This window comes from Photinus pyralis, unplaced genomic scaffold (genome assembly GCF_008802855.1).
Source record: "Photinus pyralis isolate 1611_PpyrPB1 unplaced genomic scaffold, Ppyr1.3 Ppyr1.4_LG1, whole genome shotgun sequence".
NCBI classification, from domain to species: Eukaryota; Metazoa; Arthropoda; class Insecta; order Coleoptera; family Lampyridae; genus Photinus; species Photinus pyralis.
Window position 1 is genome coordinate 29,936,827 of NW_022170249.1, and position 25,131 is coordinate 29,961,957.

General features: G+C 36.9%; 1 protein-coding gene across 3 annotated transcripts in view; it reads left to right on the plus strand.

The window, feature by feature from the left end:
• LOC116169688 (adenosine receptor A2b-like) overlaps positions 1-25,131 on the plus strand; it is a 149,766-nt gene that overhangs the window by 114,952 nt on the left and 9,683 nt on the right. For all 3 annotated transcript variants that reach the window (XM_031485854.1, XM_031485846.1, XM_031485843.1), the window contains 2 exons: positions 1,980-2,691; positions 6,324-6,585. In XM_031485854.1, the coding sequence (XP_031341714.1) occupies positions 2,108-2,691; positions 6,324-6,585 (846 nt within the window). In that variant the 5' untranslated portion in view covers positions 1,980-2,107. The remainder of the gene's footprint in view (positions 1-1,979; positions 2,692-6,323; positions 6,586-25,131) is intronic.

Below are 25,131 nucleotides of genomic sequence, written 5' to 3' on the forward strand. Positions count from 1 at the left end.
GATATGAATTATTTTACATATGAACTAAACAGGTACGATTGTAAAGGGTGATCAAATAAAAGCTTCCCAAAGTTTTTTTGAAATAAAACGCATTAAATTCAATTTAATAATCAAAAATTGTATTTGATACGTAAGTTCGGTTCATGACATTTAATGTTTAAAGTAATTTGTTTTAAATGTTGACCGTGACTGACTCGTAGATGGTCCATTCTATGGGTCCAGTTTTCAAGCGCTCTTTCGAGCATTCATTAATTACACGTGTTATGTTCTCTTCTAATGCAGGAATAGTTTGTGGAAGCAAGTGATTTGAGATAATTCCATAAAAAGTAATCTAACAGCGTTTGATCACATGATCTTGGTGGCCAATTCACTGGTCCATTTCTGGATATGATGTTCTCATTAAAAGTTTCTTTCAATAAATCGATGATTTCGTGTGCTGTATGGCACGTCGCACCTGCTTGTTGAAACCATAAATCGGCTACATCAATATCGTGAATTTTTGGCAACAATTTTTTCATTGTGCGTTCAGTCGGACGATTATGAGCACCATAAAATGGTTGAAGAGCACGAAAAACATTTCTCACTGAACACTGATTTTGGAAATATATTTCCACGATTTGTAATCGTTGTTCTGATGTAAGTCTATTCATGGTGAAATGTCAACTAATAATGAACAAAAAACACATATGCACATGACAACTATCATGATTAAAGTGTTTTAAAATCCCTATTGGAAAAAGTACTTCGTATTTGATCACCCGTTACAATTGAGGACACCAGTGATGCACTGTGATAGTTATAACGATTAATTTCATGAAATACGACCGATACTTTAATAGTATATTAAGATACAAGTGTATAATCAAGTCTTTAAAGCACGCGCAACGAGTTTAAGGGCACGACGCAAAGCGGAGTGCCGTTAACGTTGCAAGTGCTTTAAAGACCAATTATACACGTGTATCTTATAGTATTTTTTCTTATACCTGCAGTATAATTTAAAAATAGGAAATACAATGAAGTCATATTGACGTTATACTCGAATACATGTCTAATTAAGTGGGCTGGGTGTTCGTATTTCACGATTGCCATGGAAATGTCACTTGACGTTTGCTTAAAAAATCATCGTCAATGTGAATTAAACGATTTCCGTTGAAAAAGATAATACACCGTCCATTAAATCGATTGTTGTAAAATCTAAACAAACGTTGGTAGGTGTAAAATCCAACTCCAGTAAGGCCTATTATAAGGAATATGAAAAGTTGTTTCCATGGATGAATAGGAAGTTACTTACGAATACAGTCTTAAATGCATGGATAATGCTGGCATATATGAAGGAAATGTCAAAGGTATTTAAATCTTCTATATTTTGGTGCATTCATTCAAAACTTCAAAGCAATACTGTGATTCAAAAGTGGAACAGATTTGGAAGCATACCCTAAATTACGCGCGTTTGTGAAAGCTTCAACCAAAGGATAGGTACAAAAGCCAAAGAAATGTTGTGATTCAGGTATAATAAAAAAGTTTTTATTATTAATATTGTTCGGGGGGTAAATTGAATTGGTAACGACTTAAAACTGCATCGTTTAAATAAATGCGACCCGCATATTGGAGAAAAGTTGAACGTAACAAAACTTAAGAGGTTAGTCTTAAGCGCGTCCGAAACTTTTATGTACGTTTTAAAACGATCTTATAACAAAGGTTTCGACCATTTCTCAGGATTTTTATCGTCGTCTAAACTTTCTTGTCCGATGAAATGAAATTCGTTACGGCTAGGGGTTCATGGAACTTACTGATTTGATATATTCATATCTCAACGGCATCAAACTCATTAATATTCATTTAGGAAGTTAACTTGTTGATTCGCCCAATACCTTTAACGTCGCAAGTAACGCTAACAGATTGTTATCTTAAGGTGAAATATGAGTTTACTTTAACTTGACTCTCAACTGTTGTATACTAAAGTGGTGTTTCTTTTACAGATAACTCGGATGTGTTAAAATCGAGTCCAAACAAGATAAGCGATTCTTCCAACTTCACCACGTTCGCAACAACACCTAAGCCTTTACCCACCTGGGCCGCCTTCATAAACAGCAACATCAATGTGTCCATGGAAATGTCCGTATTTAACTTCACACATCAAGCATTGGTATTGTACAATGCAGATGTGGAGCCAACAGAGAATATTTCAGACGTTGATGTTAATATTACCAAAAATATCTCCAGGTTGAACTCACCACTGGCCGTAACGATCGCTGTGCTTTTAGTGTTCCTATTTTCTCCTATGATCCTTATAGGAAATTCCTTAGTGCTAATAGCGATGTATAGATTTAAAAGGTTACGAACTCCAAGCAATTATTTAATTATGTCTTTGGCCACATCGGATTTGGGAGTTGGAATGTTCATGCCGATCGGAATGTACTTGGAAATAGGTGGTACAAATAACTTCACAAGTGCGCACGTATGTTTACTAAGTTACGGTATCGCGATAACTTTGTGCTGTGTTTCGGTACTTGTGATGGTAGCGATCGCCGTTGATCGCTTTACTTCGTTAGCGAGACCACTTCGGTACCCCAATCTTATCACGCATTCGGCTGTCGAACGATACATTGCCGTATTTTGGGCCTATTCGTCTTTAGTTGGATTCACACCTTTAGCATATGCACTAGTTAATGGAATTGCCGGAAATCATGGGTAAGTATGTACCTAACAAGGTTTTCGTTTTGGTTGAACTTAAAAATCGAACAGTAAGCGTAATGTGTTTGTATAAAATGAGTGAAACGAAATCATTAAACTACCACTAGTCAAGGTACACCATGTATGACCATGGTGGTTACAATTAATTGGAACTCCTTGTAGAAAGCGTCATAAGAAATAAGAAAAATTCGGAAATGAAATAAATTACAATTCATACCTTATTGAGGCCCTCGCAATTGCTTTTAGGAACGGATCTGAATTCGTACCAGCATCTCTAAACATTCAAAAATCGCCGAAAATCGTACTTCTTGTAACAGTGGCTCTCTATGGGATTAATTTATTTTTGCAAATTCTGGTAGGGATGACAGTTCAATTTTGCTAGGGGTGCGCATGGTTATACTCTTGTACAGGGACGTTAAATTGTAGAGTGGTAACTCCAAAGAAAAATAGTAAATTCAGATGTAGGTAACACTTATACATTGCCGCGTGTAAAAAAAATCAGTCACAATGTCCAACTGCTTTTTTTTCTGAAATTCCATTAATTTTTGTGTAAAATTTGGTGGAAAAAGGAAATTTGCAAAAAAAAGGCAAAATTGAGGTTTTTTTCTGGTGGGCCACTTTGACCCACCAAGCCACAAATGCACGGCAAGTCTACAACGGCCTCAGGAGGCTATCCCCCCCAACCGCTTGTTGTGCACGTTTTCTTTGTTTCTTCTACCATTATCGCCACTAGCCAGTTTTGCTGAGTTGCCGAGTGTGGCCAATGAAAAAATTGAAACGGTACCGACTAAAGTTGCACTAAATCTAGCAGCTAATATGCTTGGGAAAGGACGCACCCTTACTGTCTAAAACCACTACCCTTCCGTTAAGTTAGCACACAAGCTAATCTCTCAAAACACATACCTACTAGGTACACTGAGAAGTAATAGAAAAAACAACCCAAAGAACGTGTTGCAAAAAAAACTAAAAAAGGGGGAACAATATGCCGAAGCAAGTAATACCGGTATCTTCATAAAAAAGTGGAGGAATAAGAGAGAAATTTTGATGATCAACACAATGTTGGTTCCAGGAATGGTTAATGTTCCGGAAAGGTCTGGGGAGGTTGAAAAACCAAAATCTGTAGTGGAGTATAAGCACAAGAGCTACATAGATATCTCAGGTATGATCAACCCAACCTTTCAGTATTCCTTTTTTTACTTCTATTTTTCGATCTAGTTCGGTTGCTGGTACCGTTTGTAATATACTCCCAGCTTTTCTGCCGATCGGCGAAATAGCCGTTCGGCAGATTAACCGTTCGTGTTCAATAGGCTTTAGAGTAACTCTAACTGGTAGATTAAAATGAAAATCTAGTGACTTTAATAGTCATTTACATAAAAGTAGGCTTGAAAATGAAGGTTTCATGAAGATTTTGGGTAAAAATAGTTGGTGACCGATTGACATAATAACGAATAGCTGCATTACCGTTCATTTAGTAGGAGTTCTTTTAAAACAGAAAAGGCTTCGTTCCGTTACGAGCTCAAGTTCAATTTTCATGAGCTTACATCCATTTCCTAGAATTATAATTAGAGAGCAAGCCAGTATTTCCAAAGTTGGACGACTATAGGGTAGTTTAGACTACTTACAAATGAGGTTATGTATATTTTATATTCAATACAGAGCGTGTCTTTCAAGGAGTGTATTGATGAAATTTTCAATTTGGAACCCTAAAAATAGCGATATTCTTGAACCATTGGATTTCATTATTTTGCCTCTGTGTAATATTTTAAAAGATAAAATAAATAAAACCTTTTGCAAGGCGTGCGTCTTCGAGGGGTAGTCGACTTTGAGCGCGTAAAGGTTTCTTAGAGCTCTAATCGCGGTCTCTTTTTCTCGTATCGCCAATAAAAGCTCGAGCCATGCGAAGCACCCAAAAATTGAGTACTATTTTGTGGCGGGATTTAGCGAAATCCACCAAAATTCTAATTGCGGATGAACAGGACGTCGGAATTTGTTACCGGCAAAAGGAATGAACCCCCGACAAGATCTTACTGATGGTGGAGTCAAAACTTCAAACCTGATTTGCGGGTGAACGGGGCGTCGGAAGTGAGTAGCGACAAAGTGAATGTAGTTGCCCCCGACGAGATCTTGATGGTGGAGTGAAAACTGGCTAAATAGAATACTGATCTTCCGCACAAAATTGCGCTGAAGTTCCTTCGATTTCACACGAGGACGATAATTTTTTTTATAAATCGCGCTAATCTGGGGGTTGAATTTAAGGTGCCTCATTTTAGAACTTTTTAGAAATTGTTATCCTGATGCACTGCATCAGTATCATGGTACGAACGCAGTTGTCGAAACTTGCAAGACCCAAATTAAAGCTTAATCAATATAAAACCGCTTTATATCCGATTTGGTGTAATATGAACTTACGGGAAACAAACAAAAAAATGTCTAATCTGCCCCCTGACTAATAAAAACCGCTGTGGATATTACAACATTTCGAACAAGGGTAGATGTCGAACAATAAATCGTTAGAGTGGAGTGTCATTGAAACTTGAGATGGAATGTTTCAGAGAGGAAGCAACTGTCATTAATTTTGGAATGTTCCGTTTTAATCGTCAAACATTCTCAACATCATGTATGAGCCCACAAACTTGCTATTCACTTGATACGCTGTCGTATTTGTCCAAACTAGGCGCTATAATAATTAACTGTTTTCAGTTCAGATAAATGTTACCCAATGAATTCGCAATCAGCTCACATACCAATAAATTTTCGACGCGGTTATTTTTCTACGACACATTAATCAATTGCAATGGCATAAAAACTGTTACACCTACGCAGTATTGGAGTGGATTATTTTTAGCGATACGAAACTCATTGTGTTGTCATTATTGAGTAGCTGACGCCTTTTATCCGTATTAATTCCAATATATTTTGCTACTTTTTATCGGATAGGTTTTTGTGTCATTTGCTAACAGATGGAATCTCATGCATAATCATTCGAATTAAACAAAGTAGAGGGTGGTTGAACAGTAATGGCTTACAATTAAACACCGCGCCCGTGTACAGAAACACCATGCCATGTGAAAGTAAAGAAAATGTTGTCTAGTAAATTTTATATTAATTGGCATACTTACAACGTACCATTACACAAGTACTATTCCCAAGAGTGCGTGAATCGTAGTATCCCTAATTATGTGCTTGAGATGCTTTCCAGCTATTCATTCATCCAGTAGCACTCAATGAAGTAAGGCAAAAACCCCATTTCCGTATAGAATTAGTAATGCAAACAATTTAAGAGATTCGATAATGCAAATACCTGTAATTAAATATAAACTTACCGCAGAGCGTAGGTATTCGCTGTTAAATTTAAACCATTCAACTTTATTACCTACCCGGGGGAATTGTTTTTCTACGGTATTGGATAATTCCCACGTCTAGCTTCCCACACGTTGGTTCCTGCAGTAATTGTGTATTCATAGATTGCAACTAGGGTAATTTGTGATGCAGTTTCATTTTCCGTTTTACTTATATAGTTATTTATTTAAACCCGCAATCCGGTCTTTCTTTGATGAACGTCAGACACTTACTGTTCGATGAAATGCCTATGTGGTTCAAATTTGTTAAATTTATATAACTTCTTACAGACACGATGACTGTTCATTTGGAGGTTTAGTCGCGCGACCAGTACAATTGTTCATGTTTTGTGCTGTATATGGACCAAGCGCTCTAGTTCTTCTAGTTTGTTACGGATACGTCTACTTTGTTGCAAGAGGACACGCAAGAGCGATCTCTGAAGTGCGACATTCCCTTCACTATTCGTCCGGTGCAACCACCGGACCACCTAGATATGGGCTCGCGTTAGCAATAACTGCCGGCCTATTTCTAGCTCTATGGCTGCCATTTCAGGTAAGTTCTCATTTAACATAAATTTATAAGAAGAGAAAATACCCCAGTTTAATTTTGACACGTGCCGTAGGGATGTCACATGCTTTTATTTGGAGAGAAAATTGGGTCGAACCCGTGGTCCTCCGTTGATGTTATCATGCAATATTAAGGCGATGTGGGAATATTTTGACGAAGGGCTTGTTATAATTAAATGCTTTTAACATAAACTACCCCACACGGTAATTTAGAGGTAGAATTTACACGTGTATATTTAAAACCTTTTGTGGCACTTTGGTCTGAAACTGTTACGTTAGCGGCTAACCGGGTAAGCCATACGGTAATTTACATTCAATGTGCTCGCATCAATTAATGGTCTTTGGTTTAGTCTATACTGTAATACGTAATCAATGAAATGAATATGCAATAAACCAAATTCAATTCTAACTATAAGCTAGTGCACAATACCTACTATTTAACATTACTTCTAGTTTAAATACGAAATATTTTTCCTTTTTGAAATCATTCCTTTGTTGAGTGGAAAGTACCCGAGGCTTCACATTTGGTGTCTATGTTTCGCTTTATTCAAAATGCTGAATGCCAAATAGGGGCTAGAGATGACACCAAACGTGACTACGTGAGCAAAGACTGAAACATGATCCACAATCGCCCTAGCACCTTAATATTTTTTTACCGCGATAATTCTCAGGCTAGCTGTTTTTCACCGAAGCAAATATATAACGTAACATTTTCACAAATTGGACAACGACATTATTTCGTTTCACACAACTTGCCCGTACTTAAACTTGCATCCAAACTACTCGTAAGTACGTCTTTCAACTCGACATGAACAAGCATAGCAAATTTCACGTGAAAATATCAGCAGCCTCCTTAACTTGCTCCATTTATTTAAGCATTCATCACCTCCACTCCATTAACCGCATCGTAATTATTACAGGACGAAAAACAAACAGCCTACTTCGTCGCCAAATTCCTCATATGGATACGCTTATCATGCAGGTGTTATTTTACAACATCTGATCAATTAATTTGTCCGTTAATGGCTTTTACACAAGGATTTATCCAGATAAAACTCCTTTGCTAAGGCAATTTCAAATTCAATGTTTTCTTATTTATTCGTTCCCTGACACCCATTAAATACAATAACAATCCTTAAATGACATACACAAATTTTAAATTTAGAAAAAACCAACATCACAATGACCATTAAACAAAACCCTCAAATTCTGTGTCAATTTGACAGAGTTTCCCTGAGGTCATTGCATTGTGTAGGATATTCCGCCTGAAGCTTCTAATGCTAAACCTAAATTACGTTTACAGCACATAAATTTTCAACTACGGGGTGGCTCGCTCCCATCATCGGCATAATTTTAACGTAGAGGATCCCCCTGCAGTTTACGTAACAATATATTATTATGATCGTGATTTATGGACATAAAATCCGATGTACTGGAAGTAGTGGAACCCTTGTGGCCGTTGAATGTAATGCTGCTATTATCGCGAAGCGACAGATTATTAGACAGACGACACTTGTTTCTTGCTTCCCGTTTACACCCCGGTCAACCAGCGCTATGGTCTTCCCGCATATTTTCTTTCAGTAACCAAGCGACATAATCCATTGTTTGTTTCGCTGTTTTACATATCGGTGGACGTATACTGTGAATTCTCTGAAGTTGAGTACAACAATGCATGGCAGCTCTAATGCCAGCTACAGAGTTTTGCAAATTTTTCCTGGTATAATTAACTCATTTTTCTAAGACATTCAGGAGGAGATATTACTTTGGTTTGTCTTTCTCTGTTCAATAAAACCATCTTATTCATGAAACAGAGTAAAGCAAGTGCAAGTGATGCGGTTTCTTTCAAAAGCTAATACAAAATCTTGAAGAAAGGGGAGAACGTTTTTATTCCTTTCGGGGCAAAAAAGTCTTACAACGAATGAAAGAATTAGGAGAGGGTAATCGTCAAAACTTTGATACTACATTTTTTAGTTTCTATTACCGCTCTATTACTTACTTAAATCTATGGAACAGTCTGGAAGATGCTCAATTTTTTTCTTTGGTCAATGGAAAATTGTATGCGTCTAGTGAGAAAATAAATGAAAAAATAGACCGACAATGTATAAACGAAGACGAGCTTTTTAATGAAGTCGTGTTGGTAAAAGTTTTGGCAAGCTAAACATAAGGAATAGAAAAAAAAAGAAAAAAAAGGTGCAAAGAGCTCAAGTGAAAAGAAGTAGGTTAAATCTTTTAATGAAATGAAGAAAAAAGCTATTAGCGTTCCAAATCTGCAAGTGATGTTGGAAGACATTTTTAGTCATTCAGGAACATCAGCTTTGGTTTTTTGCACAAACCGTAAATGGACTAATGGTGGTCAAAATAGTTTTGTTTCCATTTTTTCTGCAATATTAAAGAAAACTGTTATTTAAAAAGTAACAAAAACACAGTAAAGAAAACTAGTTGACTAGTTATTGCAATTATCTTTGGTCGTAGTATAACATTTAAAAATGCCCTCTAGCACCTTTATTTTGAACCTGACGCAAAAAGTGTGGACGCCTTTTTTGTAGATTTCAACAAGACACATCTTTTTTATAATTAACATTTTTCACTCTGATGCTTTCTTTTAGAAAAAATGCAAATTAAAAAAATAAAATAGAGATTTTAACTTTCAATTCAAAACTTCTCAAAAACAAAGGAACTCACACAAAAATTGTAATCAACTTTTTTGTAGCGTTTTTAAGCCATTTTGGGTAGCCAATTCGAAACAAATTTTTAAAAAAATTTTCAACCGTTTTAAACCTTTGACACCTTCAACAACCATGAAGATGGTTACGATTCAAAACCAAAATTACAATTTTCCATACCACCATATAGGTACATCCATGGAGTATCACAGTAATTTTCTTTTGAAGGTAAATTCCCTCGAGCTACAGTCGGAATACAATACCATCATGGGATTGCAGTTACTGAATTATTAGTACGTAAATTATTGTGTGTTACATTTCTTTAAAGTAGACAGTGGTAATATTTTGAAAGTGTAATTAAAATAATGTCAAATCGTACACGAAACCGTTTTGAGGATAGGCACGGGAGAACAAAACTAGCATTGAACGCACGGGTGTGACTGTGAAATGGTGTGCGGTAAATTCGCCCCGGTACATTCGCCCCCGTAGCATTCGCCCCATAACATTTATTAACACTTGGAAGTAATAGGTTGGTTTAAATTAATTAAATAAATATTTGCAAAAATTACGATATTTGGAAACTCAATACGGTGAGACTGACAACTCAAAATTGTTCATATTCAATCGTCTCTCACCTGTTAAAGGCTGATTCAACGGTTCAACGTCAACCGTATGTTTACAATACATTTTACAACAAATTGCGTTTACAAAGGAGTCTAATTACTCAGCCATTTATGGATGTATTGAAATGTTTTTGGCATCAATGTATTGAAAATTGGTCCAGATTTGATGTAAATTTGTGTTGAAAAAATGTTGAATGTTGACCATTTACCAAAAATTTAGACCTTAAAAAGACAATGAATTTAGTATATACTTCGTGTCCTACTATTATGTATGAAAATGACAATACAGACACGTTTTTATTACTGATGCCATAAGAGTTCCTTTTTTGCTGTTGTCAGTTTGATTTTCAGATTTTTGTATTACGAAAGGTGAAATATTGTGTTTGATTTACAATAAAATAAACTCTTCGTCTATTAGGATTGCAATATTTAAAATCTTAGAAAATAGTGCACAAAATTCTTTTTTTTAAGTAAATCTAACTACTTAATTAAAAAATAATACAAAACTTACCAGCACCACGTGAAACCGATCTTCTTCAATACTCAAAACTATTTTTTCACACGGGTTTATACCAAACTCAAAATCCGTGTTCAAGCCAAGTATTGATCCGAAAGTTAAAAAAAGGCCGTAGAATCGTTAACCAAAAATCAAAGTTCGTGTTCGCGCCAAAATATAACAAGTAGGAACATTGTGAATATAGGATTTATTTCCTTTGGATGTCAAATCCTTTGCAAATCACCCTTACTTTATTCAACCTTATCTTAATTACCTATTCATATTTTAGTTAACAGGTATTTGAGTGCTATTATTCTACCCCCTTTATGTAGGTATACACAGTCATTACAAAAAATTAAAATTATGAATTTTATGAACTGCTGGCCCTGTAACCTTCGAGGATTAATAAATCTTATGGGGCGAATCCTACGGGAGCGGAATCGCCGGGGGCGAATCTTCCAGGAGCGAATTTGTCGGGGACGAACTTGCCGGGGGCGAATTTTCCGGTGCGAATCTTTCTGGAGCGAATCTTACGGAGGCGAATAGTCCAGGGGCGAATTTACTTGGGGGCGAGTTTTCTTGGGGGCGAATTTACCGGGGCGAATTTTCTGTGAAATATATAAAAAATTGCAATTAACAAGGAGAACAAAATGTTTTCTAAAATACTGGTTAATGCGGCAGTATTGTAATGGACCATAGTGGTGCTTATTTCAAAAATGGTCGTGACAGTCCTTAAATAAATTGATTTATAAGAGTTAATTATTATTTAGCACTTACTTGCACTCACATTTATAATACATAAATTTATAACAGATGTATAGCGTGCATTTCGTTATTAACAAAAAGCTTCTAGAGAATTCTTGAATAAGCATATAATAATTTATGGAAAGAAAGGGTCACATCCGCTTTCATTCTATATCGCCGATGACTAATCCTTTATCGACTTGTGAGCGACTTGATAGCACCTTGTCATCGCTCTAGAAAATTAGCTACAATATCCTATTATTGTATAATTTTTAGGGAGCATCGATTTATGGCACTTGGAGGGTTTGCATGTATAGGTATATACAGTGTGTAAAGCGATGGGGTATACAAGAGGGAATTTTTTGTTAAATATTGATTTATGAAAAAAATTTATTCTTCATCATATTTTTTGCTTGCTTTGAAAGTACCAATAACGTTTCGATAATCTAAAATTTATTTATAGAAATCTGGAAAAATAATAAAATTAATTTTTTTTATTGAAAGTTATTCTACATTATGATCAAAATAGCGTATAGGCGCGTACAGACCGAGTTTCCAACGCAAGCCTGTGGTTACAGATTTGGAGGTGTTGGGATTGGTGTGTACCGCGCAAGCCAACGGTTTCCAACCGCTTCCAACGACGCTGTTGGCGTTCGATTGCGTTCGCTCGGTGAGCGGTACATCAAAGGGAAATTTGATGTGGTCTGGACAGGATTTGTCGCGATTTTAGTTTTTAGTCGTTTGTCTGCCTTTTTAAAATGTCCACCATCTTCATTTTGAAGTTCCTCTAGTAAGTGACTGCCACTGTACAAACTCCTATTTTTAAATGGTGTTGTTACCCACCAACGCCTAGGCCGTTTTTTCTTCTTTTTCTTTGAAATTAAAGAATTCATTATTAAAAACCCCGCACTCGCCAGCAGTAAATCGTCCTCGTCGCTTGACATTGTTTGACAGACCAGCAGCACCGGTTACCGAACTTTACCCAACACGGTCCCACCAAGTCCAACTCAAATCTTAAATTTTGGTGTGGACGAGGGCATTCCAATGGTTTCCAACGACAAACGCCAACGTCACATGTGCTTGGATTCGTTGGCTTGGCGTTGAAATCCGGTCTGTACGCGGCTTATTGCTATCAAACCACAAACAATCGAAACGTTATTGGTACTTTCAAAGCAAGCAAAAAATATCATGAAGAATAAATTTTTTTCATAAATCAATATTTAACAAAAAATTCCCTCTTGTATACCCCGTCGCTTTACACACTGTACATATATAGGGGCGGTTTATGGGGCGAACAGAGAGAAGTACCATTTTTGGTCCCCTCTAAACAGTTTTGAACATATCTTGATATTAGTTTGCGTGCTTTAAAATAGATTCATTGTATCATGTTTAGCAGCTGATTAAAACCCATTACAAGGAATAATCAATTAATTATACATGCGATTTGTTGGTGCGCAGGGATTTTTTATATTGTCTGTCGATTTTTGATTGTTTAGGTGTACTTAATATTAATGATGAAATTTACATATACGAGTATAATTTGAATTTGTATTGAAATATACTATGCCAGGTCGGTTATAACGCAACCTTTTATTTTCTCTGAAACTTCTCAACAAAGTTCTTTTATTTCACATAGCACGTAGACATCAGAACTGCATTTTTTATGCTTTCATTTACAATAAAGCCATTGAATTTATAACTATCAATTCAATGATAAAGCCTATGGAAGTCTTTTTAATTAAATAAAACTAAAATTTAAATAAACGTCTTTTGAAGGAATGATCAGGGGATCATCACTCAAGGTATCAATTACTAACACAACTTACGCTCTTTACAAACGCGGGTCAAATTGCTATTTAAAAACCGAAGGATAACTGTATAGTATAGTCTATTGTGGCACAAGCATTTTGTTTAAATGATTAGATTATACAAAAGGAACAACCGATCTTTCGTCGAAACTGCCACGGGGGTTCCTTCTGGACTTGAAAATTACCATCGGTTCCGCCCGGCAAGGAAAACCGTCTTCTTCTCAGCAAAGATCATACTACACTCAGGCTGCTCAATCGATAAAAATAAATGCTCCGGCTAACTCTAATCGGTGGGCTTTTAACTCTTTTGAAACTGCGTAACAAACCTTAACCTGCCGCCTACCAGTCTTCTGCCTCAACTCCTACTCCTCCCTTTCCTTCCCCTCGTTCTTCGTTAAAGACATAGGCACATTGAAACCAAATAGATAATATATTGAAATGATATTAGAGATACAAACAACTTACAGGGATCTAGCAGTTCTTCTCTCCTCCTTGTAAAAACACTAGCTTAACAATGACAACTAAACTAAATAAAAAATCCTACCAGGTGAGACTAATTTACTCAAGGGGTGGCCATCCTCTACAGTTTGAAAATTGCAACAACAGGTCATCGGTTTTTACTCCAGCGTGGGCTGGGACTTATTTAAATAAACACAACAATTTATCCTACTCTTTGGTAATCGTTCATTGGACTTTAATAAACAATCAAATCAAAATTTTTTTTACTATAGCTTCATTACCAAAAAGTGGAATTTTACAGAACGTTACAAATTTAATTAGACTAACCTTTACAACATTTGTACAGCCGATCTTGTGAACTGCTCTTTCCTCTGGTACAGGGTGGATGTGATGAAACCTGACACTTAGGTCTCTGTGACTTCCTAGGGGGTGGCTTGAAATTAACACGCGGAAACAAAATCCACGGTGCCTATCCTTCCTCGGAACGAAAGCAAAGTTTAGTGTTTGAACTGAAGCTTAGTCCAGGAAATCCTTCGCGTGGCGAGTGGGAGACGGCTAGTTGCCAAAGTTTCTACACAGCGGTGTATTTAATTTAAACAGTGACCCCTACTATTTCCTTCCACCGGCTCTTAGAGTTTATTAACTTTGATCGCCTGCGGGAGACGGATTTTTGAGTTAGCGGCACGGCAGAACACAAATTTTTATTATTACTATCCGACGGTAAACCGCGATTTGTTCTTGGGTGGTTCGACGTATTATTTCACCAGCTCTTCTTGGGGCAAATATCTCTCCAAAACGCAGCGCTCCTTCGACAAATGACCGTACGGCACTAGTAGGAAATTCCACCTGGGGCGGATCCCGAATATCGGCGCCTTGAGGACTAGGGCAGCACTTTGAATTATATATCCTCGAGAAATCACAACGTATCCTAACGCGATTCACTGCATCCAAAGTAAACTGGGGTGAAGCTCAAGGGTTCGCCTAAATATCACCTGATCGGAACCTGGGTCTTCGTCGCCAAAAATCAACGCGAAAAGAAGATAACACTTCGAAACGGGTGCAAAAAGCACGCAACTGCGAGCAACCGAAATAAACTGGTGGCTCAAAACGCTAAGTGTACCAAAACGATCGCTCAAGGTACGTGTTGACCGCTTGACGTACTAACCGCGAGTCTTTTCAAAAACGATCACTCAAAGTACGTGTTGACCCCTCGACGTACTAACCGCGAGTCTTTTCAAAAACGATCACTCAAAGTACGTGTTGACCCCTCGACGTACTAACCGCGAGTCTTTTCAAAAACGATCACTCTTCTTCAGAATTGAAATGAGAAAACCACACCCAAATTACCATAAAACAAAAATGGATCCCGCTAGAAATTCTCCCATTGGTTTAGATAAAGAAGACTTAACCCACTCTAACTTCGTCGTCAACCTCCAGGAACTGCTGAATAAACTGATCTCACGGTTTTCTGCTGACGACGTGAAAACCCCTTATCTCTTGATGGCTCGGTGCTATATCCGCTCCTATTCTCGGTCTAGACGGCGCCAAAGTTGATAAACGAACGACAAAAAACTCGCATTACTCATGATGACGTCAATCAACTTTGCACTCTTCCCACGACGAAATTAAATCTGAGCGAAATTAAATCTATCGGACCATAGTCTTGAGCGAACCGAAATGCCCAAACACAAAATTTCTAACCGAAACAAATAATGAAATATACAGGGTGACCTGCACTATCATGACAAGGAATTTCGAATTTTTTAATGAAATTTGGCACGAAATAAAACCACTCGTTACTAAACTTGAATTTGTTGAACGTAAGCGGCTGTATAAATAGCAATTATTTTTCACGAGAATTTGCCTTTCATAGTGAATATACAGGAGATTTTTCTTAAATGGGCACATAATAGGCTATCTATGTGCACTGTAAAAAAAAACGGATCAAACGAATGGAATCAGGATACGGGCGTAGTATCACGGTTCACGGCATGGAGTAGATGGCTGTAGGCAACCAATATTACACGCGACAAACTGGAGCTGTTTTTACAGTCCTTAAATTATTACCACCTTGCTACCATGTTAATATTTCAACCTACCGTCTTTGCCATACATGTTTGTGTTAAAAACATCACAATCTGATGCTAATAATAAAAATAAAGACTAATAGCTAATTTGATATTAAATAATCAACAGACGTTTTTTACATATACATAGCCCATATGTATATATTAAAAAAATTCCCTGTATGTAGCTACTGGAAAAAATGAACATGAGTAGGTAAGTACCCAGAATGTGCTTAAATGCAACATGTTTCCATGAAATGTGTGTTATATAATATGAGTAAAAAACTGCGACACTGCGAAAAGGGTAAAATTTTAACCCACATTATATATTTTATTTGAAACTTGGAGTTGTTGAAAACTTGGGGATCCTTACTTATTACCGTATAATAGACTAGCTAGAGTAAACACTGTGTAGGTGTCCGTAGTTTATCTGGGAAAAAATTCTACTTCTACCTACATAATGACGGAGTACAGCACAGCATATGAGGAATATTTACATAAATTACGTTTTACGCCATTATTACCTACCCTACACAACTTCTACAGTTCAATAACTTTTAGAAGTACGTACACTTGCAGTGTAATCCGGGTTTGGTATACGTTACAGACAAATTTTATGAGTCTTTGTTGTAGTTACACTAACTTCTTCATAACGCCAAAGTTTGACTGTTTCTAATAAGTGCATTTAATTTCAGTGGCATTTGAATTACTTTTATGGGTGATGTATTTCAATGAGAATATAGTTTATTTAACTCTATATTTTTGCACTGTAAAGAAGAGTTTTATTATAAGAAAACAGTGTTTTCCTTTAAAAGTTAGTAAGGTCAATAAACTATATTAATTTCATAAAGAAGTGTTTGACAATAGTACCTACACACAATAATTTCAAAGTTTCAAAGTGAAGCGTTGATGAAATTAGAAAACTTTCACCCATCAATCGAAATGCTATAATTGGTCTTGATAACTGAAGCGTTTTTATTCGCTTAAACTTTTAAGGCTTAAAGTGTAGTTTTTCAAATGTGTCAAAGGTGAAATTGTGCTCCTATTATAATATCTGCAGTAGTCATAAAACATTTCGGCCCATAAAACGAGTGCATTGACTTCCAACTAAATTATACGCTTGCATTGCTTCTTATCCACTGCAATAAATTCAATGTCGAGACAACCCCTACCTAAATAGAAATCTTATACACAAAGGAAAGTAAATTTTTATTTTCACTATCAGAAAATGAAAGGAAGGTATAAAAGGATAAATGAAACACCTTTAAAGGTAGCAGACGACGATGGTAGACAGCGGAGTGCAATAGTATCTAACTCATCAGGAAGCATTCTTATGCAACTATGTCGTTGTTATGTTTTGACGACTTTCTCTCACATGTGAATTTGTAGTTCTTAAAGTTCAAGTTGGAAAATGACACTCGCAAGCGAATATTTTTATGGGAATGTGTCATTCTAAATAACTCTATTAGGAGATAAAAAAGAAGTAGATGTACCATTTCATCCCAAGGATATCTCTACATAGTAAGAAATCGCCGTATTTGCGTATCGATGCTAAACGTTTGGACGTTTTTCCCACAATATGGATACGTAAATAACACCCTTGACATTTTTTCGTCAAAACGTTTCGACATTTCTCCTGGCCACTTTTTGGACAAGAATCGCATTTCCCAAAGTTTAAGGAATTAAATAGCAAATTCGCTCTTGTTCGAAACATTTGACTATACCCTCTGAAAGGTATGATCATACATAGGTTACTTCCCCAAAGATTTTACCAAGTTTAAATGGTCGCTTGTATGTTGTTTATTTAATTGTAAAGAGATTACGTGTGTTGAAAGATTAAGTTGATTCTTTTGTAAAAGTATTGTTTCCGATCATTGTGCTAAGCGCGTTATCGCTACGTAGGCTAAATAGTTTCAGTATAAGCATAATAAGCACGTGTTATCGTAGATGTTTTTTCGCTGTGGTGAACACAGGTGTTTAATATAGTTGAAGGTGCAGGGAAGTGGAACGGAAAGGGAATGTGTTTTAAATAAAGGAGACGGACGTTAATCGTTGCTTTTTTGATGGTGTAATTTTGTTGCAGGACGTTGAGTATTAGTGATTATAAAGGTCTTATAGAAGAGCCAGTTGTGCTCTAAGAGGTTTTATCCAATACGTTATTCAAAGTGACTGTTTAAGTAGAGCAAAGTGGAAGCGTAGTACGCTTACGAAAAAGTTATTCAGAGTGTTATCGTTCGAGCGTTAATCACTTATATGAAACCTTTTTCAGTATCAGTTAAAGAGAATTTTCCATCAGTAATTCGAACGGCCCAGTGTCATCTCAATCAAGATTCAAGTGCAATTAAAGAAAAAAGTACAGTTCCAGAAGCAGCGTCAGTTGGTTTTTGCGTGTGTTAGTTATTTCAATCGATCGCTTGTTGCGTGATATGTGTTATTTGGCTCAGCTTATTTGATTGATTTATGTCGAATAAATTTGTTTCTTCTATTATAATAGTGTTGAAATTAACGTCCTTTGTGCTATAAATGGCGACATTTGTTACAAAATGTGTTGCAAACTACAACTCGCCAATTAGCAGACGTTTGCGACTATAATATGTAAATGTAGGAAAGTTATAATTTTATGTTTATACTGTACTGCTGTGATACAGTCACGATTCCTTTAGATATAACATAAAATTACTAACATGTGTTAAATATATTCAATTTGAGCTTCGGTCGAGCCCTGTTGAAGAGTTTACTACCAGAAGTTTTAATTGGTATGGAACAAAACAGAACAGAAGCTTATTTGGAGGGTTATTGCGCGTAGGATATTAAAGTGTAATAACAAAATTTAGATTAGTACTTGGGGACTACACCGTTTATTACTTTAAGTTCAACGTAACGTACTGCAGGGTCTTAAAACTCCGCAATTACCACTACAACTATAATATCTTAAGGATTGTGGGTGGGTGAAGTACCTACGTCAGACTCCACATACTACAGATCAGTTTCACACACGATGAATCAAACGTGTGTAATGGCAGTGACAGCGGCGCTAGTGGCAAAAAAAGAAGGAAGACAAGAGGTCGTTCAAAATCGACGAAAGATTGGTTGCTGAAACGCAGTACATTAAGTCATATGAATCACAAATAAGGGTGGAAGGGGAGCGACTGGTATAATTAGTTGCGGATGGACGAATTCAATTAAAATTAAACCACTGTTGGTTTCAATGACTCTGAAATTACATGGCGGATTGTATCCACACACCTCGTGTTTGCTCGATCGGAAGATAGGAAGACGGATGAAAATCCAAGTCAAGTTGATAGGCACTTCACACGACGTCCAAGTAGTACGTCCGATTTTACTCAGTGACGAATGAACAAACCGGAAGTCTATGGGGCCATTTAAGAGGGACACTCCTACCGATAGGTGGCGATTTATATACTTTATCGAAACATGACATTTATTGCGTACTTAATTTATTAGTGAAAAGTACCCCAAAATAACAAATTCTCATAATAGCATAGTTACCCTTCATAATATCATAGTTACCATAATACAAGAGTTCTAATGTTAACGTAACCTGTATGGAAGAAAGCGGCTAAGCTATTGGGTTCAGGTACTTATCAACTTGTATATTGAGACTTAAAAGCGCGTTTTTATTTATTAGCATGACCGTTTATATCTACAGATTGGCCACTGGACACTTCTATCTGTATTTGAAAAAAAAAGCAATCAGGACACTATATTTGTTAATTTTCATTTTTAGCGCATTTTTGCAAAATTTTTTTTTGTAAAAAGTAGCTTTTAATCTCACTTTGGCTGGCTGGCTGGCTGGCTGGCTGGCTGGCTGGCTGGCTGGTCGGCTGGCTGGCTGGCTGGCTGGCAGTAAATGCGCGCCCGTAGAAAAACGCTTGTAAAAAGACAAGGAGTGTACATGTCACTATCGGGGCCGTGTAATTAAGAACGTTAGGGATGGGGCTACAAGATTTGGAGTCGACGACATCTGGACGCCATCCCCGAGCGTATTATACTAACCTGGAGATTTTTCAGTTTTTATCTATCTTCTTCTACAGTTTTTCTCCGATTGTTTTCAAATTGGTGTCGTCGGGAAGATCTTGTCAACGCGCACAACTCCTGCGTTGCGGAATTTTGTTTTTTTTCCTAGGGGCGAAATAAACCACCTTTTGCGCGGCGCGCTTCGAGGGGTAGTCGACTTTGGGCGCCCAAAAGTTTCTTACAGCGCGAATCGCGGTCTCTCTTTCTCGTGTCACTAATAGAAGGTCGAGCTATGTGAAGTACCCAAAAGTTGAATACGATTTTATGCCGGGATTTTAGCGAAATCTACCAAAATGTGAATTACGAATGAACGGGACGTCGGAACTGTGTATCGACAAAGGGAATGTGGTAACCCCCGACGAGATCTTACTGATGGTGGAGTCGAAACTTCAAATCCGAATTGTTGCGGGTGATCAGAAGTGGGTGTCGACAAAGGGAATATGGTAACCCCAAAGGATTTTACTGATGGTGGAGTCAAAACTTCAAACGCGAATTGCGAGTGCACGGTAAGTGAGAAAATGGTACCGACAAAGTGAACGTGGTAGCTTTCGGCAAGATCTTATTGATGGTGGCGTCAATATTGGCTAATAAAACACTGATCTGCCACACAAAAATGCGCTGAAGTCCCTTCGATCTCACACGAGGACTTTGATCATTTTTTCTTTTATATCCAAACAAGTCCGCAGCATGGAGTAGTGAGTCCATAACGTAGATGGTGCATATTTTTCCCCCTACAATGTTGTAACAATACAGGTATAACAAGGAATAGATCGAAAAGGAAAGTTCCAAACTAAGTACTCACCTTGGTCTTAAAGTACGCAAGCAAAATAGGTTCTAAAGCTCCTTTTTCTCCACGCGCCTCACGCCAGGTACCTACAGAACTCACGGTACTCTTTTTCGTATAATTCTCGGGATTGAATTGGCAATAGATTTAAAGAAACCTCTTCCGCTTCTAATAAAATATCTTGGGGAACGATTTCGACGTTATCCATCATGAGAAAAATTTAAGATTTGTTTTGTTGTAACCAAGGAGAAAGTAATAGCGGGATTTGTTTTGTCGTAACGAGGGATACAATTTATCTAGTATGTTTCGATAAAGCTATGTATTTCATTTGGATATTACCCGCCATAATAAATACGGATGTTGCTACGCAACATCCTCGTTAATTATGACAACGGTAATATCCTTATGAAATAAATAGCTATTATTTTATAGCATACGTTCAATTGACATTTTAATAGGATGGAATGAGTAGGCTAAGCCGATTTTTAACCGTAAGGATAGATGTGATCACTTTAACCGTAGATAAAGTGAAACAGATGACTGTGCATTTTAATGACATCTGTCATTCTTATTTAAAATGTCAATAACATATGACAATACTGTTTCTATGGAAACGACCGCGACGGCAGAACCTAAGATTGCTATTTTTGACGTATTCAATTTTAGGCATGAATAGAATGGGCGCGTTCAGGCAGGTCTACGCTGTCGCAGCGCCAAGGTAGCGTTCGTTTGGCGTCCACCATTTTCTCCAGCGAAAATACTTTCCGCTAGAATAGTCAGCGGAAGGTGGGACTAAAAGCGCGTATGTACCGTAACAGTTAATTTACAATTCCCCTCACCTCAGTAAATCGGCTGAAATTTGGCGCTGGGAACAGCTGTGTAAGCGCTGAGTACGGCTGAACGCGCCCATTGTTTTTGAATGTTGTGTCGGAAAAAAGGTCTTCTATGAGATAAGTACGTAAAGCAAAACCAAAGTTTCATTTAAATATCTTCATAAATAAAAAAGTTAACATCGCATATGCGTTAAACTTGACACTGCGCATGCGAAAAACCAATGGGTATGCACGGAATCCTTGGACCAAGCCCTTTCAAATGAGTCCTATATCGCCAAAATCGGTTCAGTGGTTTAGCAGGAGTACGTGTGACGGACAGACGGACGGACGGGCGGATGTCAAAGTGCAGCCAATAGCAATTTTTCACTTTGAGGAAAATACGCTAAAAACAACGACAAACCGCATTTAAAATAATAAAGTGTGTTTCCAACTTTTGATATAACCGGAAAGCATATCAAATCGAAATGACTCGTATGTACCTACAACTTTCCACAAATCTATTCGTATTAGTTTCCCTTATCTACTCGGCTTCTCGTTGGACAGGCACTCTGTTTCCAGTTATCTGCACGCACCCACGCGCAGTGCGTTTGATGAAAGTTTGTTTGTTAAAGAATACCTAATTGAACGTGAATTAGTGATCCCGATAATCCGATGCCTTTTGGTGTTTTCTACAGCTTTCATTTGATCCGTGTTACACGCACGTCTTCTTCGTGACAACCCCTTGACATCAATATCCTGCGGTTGTTTTGTTCCCCTTCCGATTTCGGTTTCCTTGATCACACGCTCTCGTTGACGCGTGCAATTTATGCCGAACGGCATTCCCAATTGATCATATCGCTATATTCTAATTGAAATAATGCAAGGGATTAAGGGAGGGGAATAATTCGGACGATTTGAACCTCTTAAACCAAAACAAAAACAGCATTCCTTTTGAATTCCCTGGGGACAATGTTTACAAGCGAAAATATTTCCGTCGTTTGGAAGAAGGTTTGCAAGTATTAGCATTTTTATTCAGTGACATTTTAATGCATGCATTGTTTCATGGGCGGCAGACGGGCCGCAAACCTGTATATTAATTAAATATGGAAATTTGATCGATTTAGTGCTGCCTCATTTATTTCCTACCACACATCACCAGAAGCTACCCTTCCAAAAGGGAAACTGTTAGTTTCCCCTATTAAAAGTATGAAAGCTTGCTAAATTACTTCCGTCATGTCATTCACTCATTTTATCCTGAGATGGACATCATATTTTGTTACCGTACCGAGGATATGGGATACCTACACCAATAACTAGACATCAATTTTCTTTCAAATATAAACCCACTGTATGTGCCCTAATGTGTTCTAAAAACGAATGTTGGTACCAATTGCTTCTATGATTGTCATTAATATACGAATATAGTTCGGGCGAGAACTTATCTTCTAACGGAAAATCTTGAGGCAGTTTGGTGACAAATGGTTTTAGGGTAATTGGACCCTGCTGAATCCGTTTTTCGCCTGTCACCACCTCGAAATCCGGCTACTAAAGTCCCAAATCAAGATGGGGACTAGCTCGCCATAACATTTTACCCAAAATCGTCCTGAAACTTTCATTTTCATGCCTACTTTCTGTCAGGAAATTTCAGGATTTTAGTTTCCATGACAGAGACAGAGCAGACTACGTTTCCTGCCGCTTGTCACTTTAGCGGCCGAACCGTCACTTTACCGGCCGCATTTGTGACATTTTCAAATGTATAATGACTCCTGTCATCACTGACAAATTGACATTAATCAAAAGTTCATTTTTTATATGGGGGTGGTACAAATGGTTTAAAAGGAGGTTGATTACCCATCATTGTTAATAATAACTTTGCGAAAAAAATAAAACAAAATAGTGCCCAAAACGCCGGACTTTTGATGAATTATTGAAATATTTTTTAACTAGTTTTAATTATTACCTACCTTTTTGACTTAATCCCGCATTTTGCAAACCAATTACAATTCTTTTGCTCACTTAAGGTAAAATAAAACGAGAATACTACAAAACGCGGTATTTGGAGAGCCCTTTTAGCCGCCATCTTAAATTTTTTGGCTTCAAAATTTTTCATAAAACAGTAATAAGTGGAAAAACCGTATGTGCTACATAAAAATCGTTATTATACTCTTGTTTCCAACAAGAAAAAATGTTAAAGAGAGTTTTAGTCGCCATTTTGGCCGCCATCTTTATTTGAGGCCTTAGCAGCCGGAATTTGAGGTGATGACAGGCAAAATCGGATTCAGCAGTGTGCAATTACCCTAAAAATACATTAAAATTCTTTATTTGACGATTTGCCGTTAGAACCTTTCGAGGAATCTTACAGGGTAAAAAAAACTTATCAACCCATTAATTGCATAAAAAGTGCAATGCTCTGAAATGAAACATGCGCTTTATGTATACAGAATAAGTGAAAAAGTGGCAATCGATAATAATAAAAAAATCTTGCGATAACGAATGATTGCCAAATGTTAATAAAACCGCAATATTTGACGGCAATTGCCTTCATTTAAAATAACGATCACATAAACAAGCAAAATTTAAGTGGGGTTCGTATAACCACGCGTGAAATCTTACACAGTTATTAGGTTTTGTTTTACTTGACTTTGTGCTGTAATTCAACACGCGACTACTATTGCAAACTGTTAATCGGAAATTCTAGAGAAATTAGTTTAATTAGATTTTTTAAGACTTTCTTTATTACTTTTTTTCTTTTTTTATCTCGTCAAGTGTCTCTGCAATAAAAGAAGTATCTCTTATTTTTACGATCTGATTTCTTTGTAAACTTAACACCCGTATAGGGTTGCGTTATGCTGGTAATGATAACGCTGCTTTTAAGAGTGGTTACGGTTATAAAACGTGTACGTTAAAGCTGTTCTTTTCTTTCAGTAACATCGTGTCTGATATGCCGAATGCCGATAATAGGCGTACTCTTAACTAAATAAAACAAGATAAGATGAATGGCTTGCGATTTTCAGTATAGGATTTGTTTGACACTCATGCTCGTCTTCGGAAACACGACTTTTAATCTGGCTCACATTCAATCACTGATCCCTGAACTCGTAGAAATCGATTGGTGAATGTTTGCTTCTCAACCATAAGGGAAATTTCTTTCGAAAAATTGTGCCGTGAAGTTGATCGAACATTTTAATGATTAATTGCTGGCTAACTTTTAGATACGTATCATAAGTTTTCCGATGTAGGCTTTATGGTAGGCAGTTCGATTACAAAGATGGTCGTTATAAGTTTTCCAAGTTTATATGAAAGATTTAGAATCAGAATAACAGTTTTGGCCTTGTAAATATCCCAAGCTAAATGAACTTTATTTTTGCTTCACAGCAATAAGAATAACCATTGAATAAATTTATTCAATGGAATAACGTAGTGGCATTGAATTTATAAATTCAATGGTAGTGGGTCTCGGGATTCTTACGAGTAGCAACTATTCGGAGACTCAGGTTAGTATATAAGCGGATTGCATCTATTCATTTACAATTAACTTTGTATTTATAACGTCTGCACATAAATGTTACGCTCGCGCCTCTCCAACTCGTTGCAAGTGCGACAACAGGTGGTGGATTGTTCTGCAAATTTTAATTAATTATTGCGATGAAGCTGTTATTTTGAAAGATGGTATGTGATTATTATCTATCTACCTATAATGTTAAATGTAAAAGTTATAGAGATTAAAAAAATGAGCAACTTTTGTATCTGCACTATTTTCACATGACCAACTTTCCTAGAAAAAACGGAAAAACTATTTTTTTCGTTTTTTATTCTTATTTTTGCGAAAAAATGTCGTAGGGGTTTGAAATTTGCAAGAAACATAGCTTGTTTTATGATAAAAAAGAAGATAATTTTTTGGGCCTGTAAAGTTGAAACGTTAACAAGATCTCACGATTTCTGAAAAAAACCACCCTTTTCATCGTACAGAGGTGCGCGGGGTAGCAAAATTTTCGCAACTACTTACATTTTAATAATCAAAAATAAAAAATATTATTCC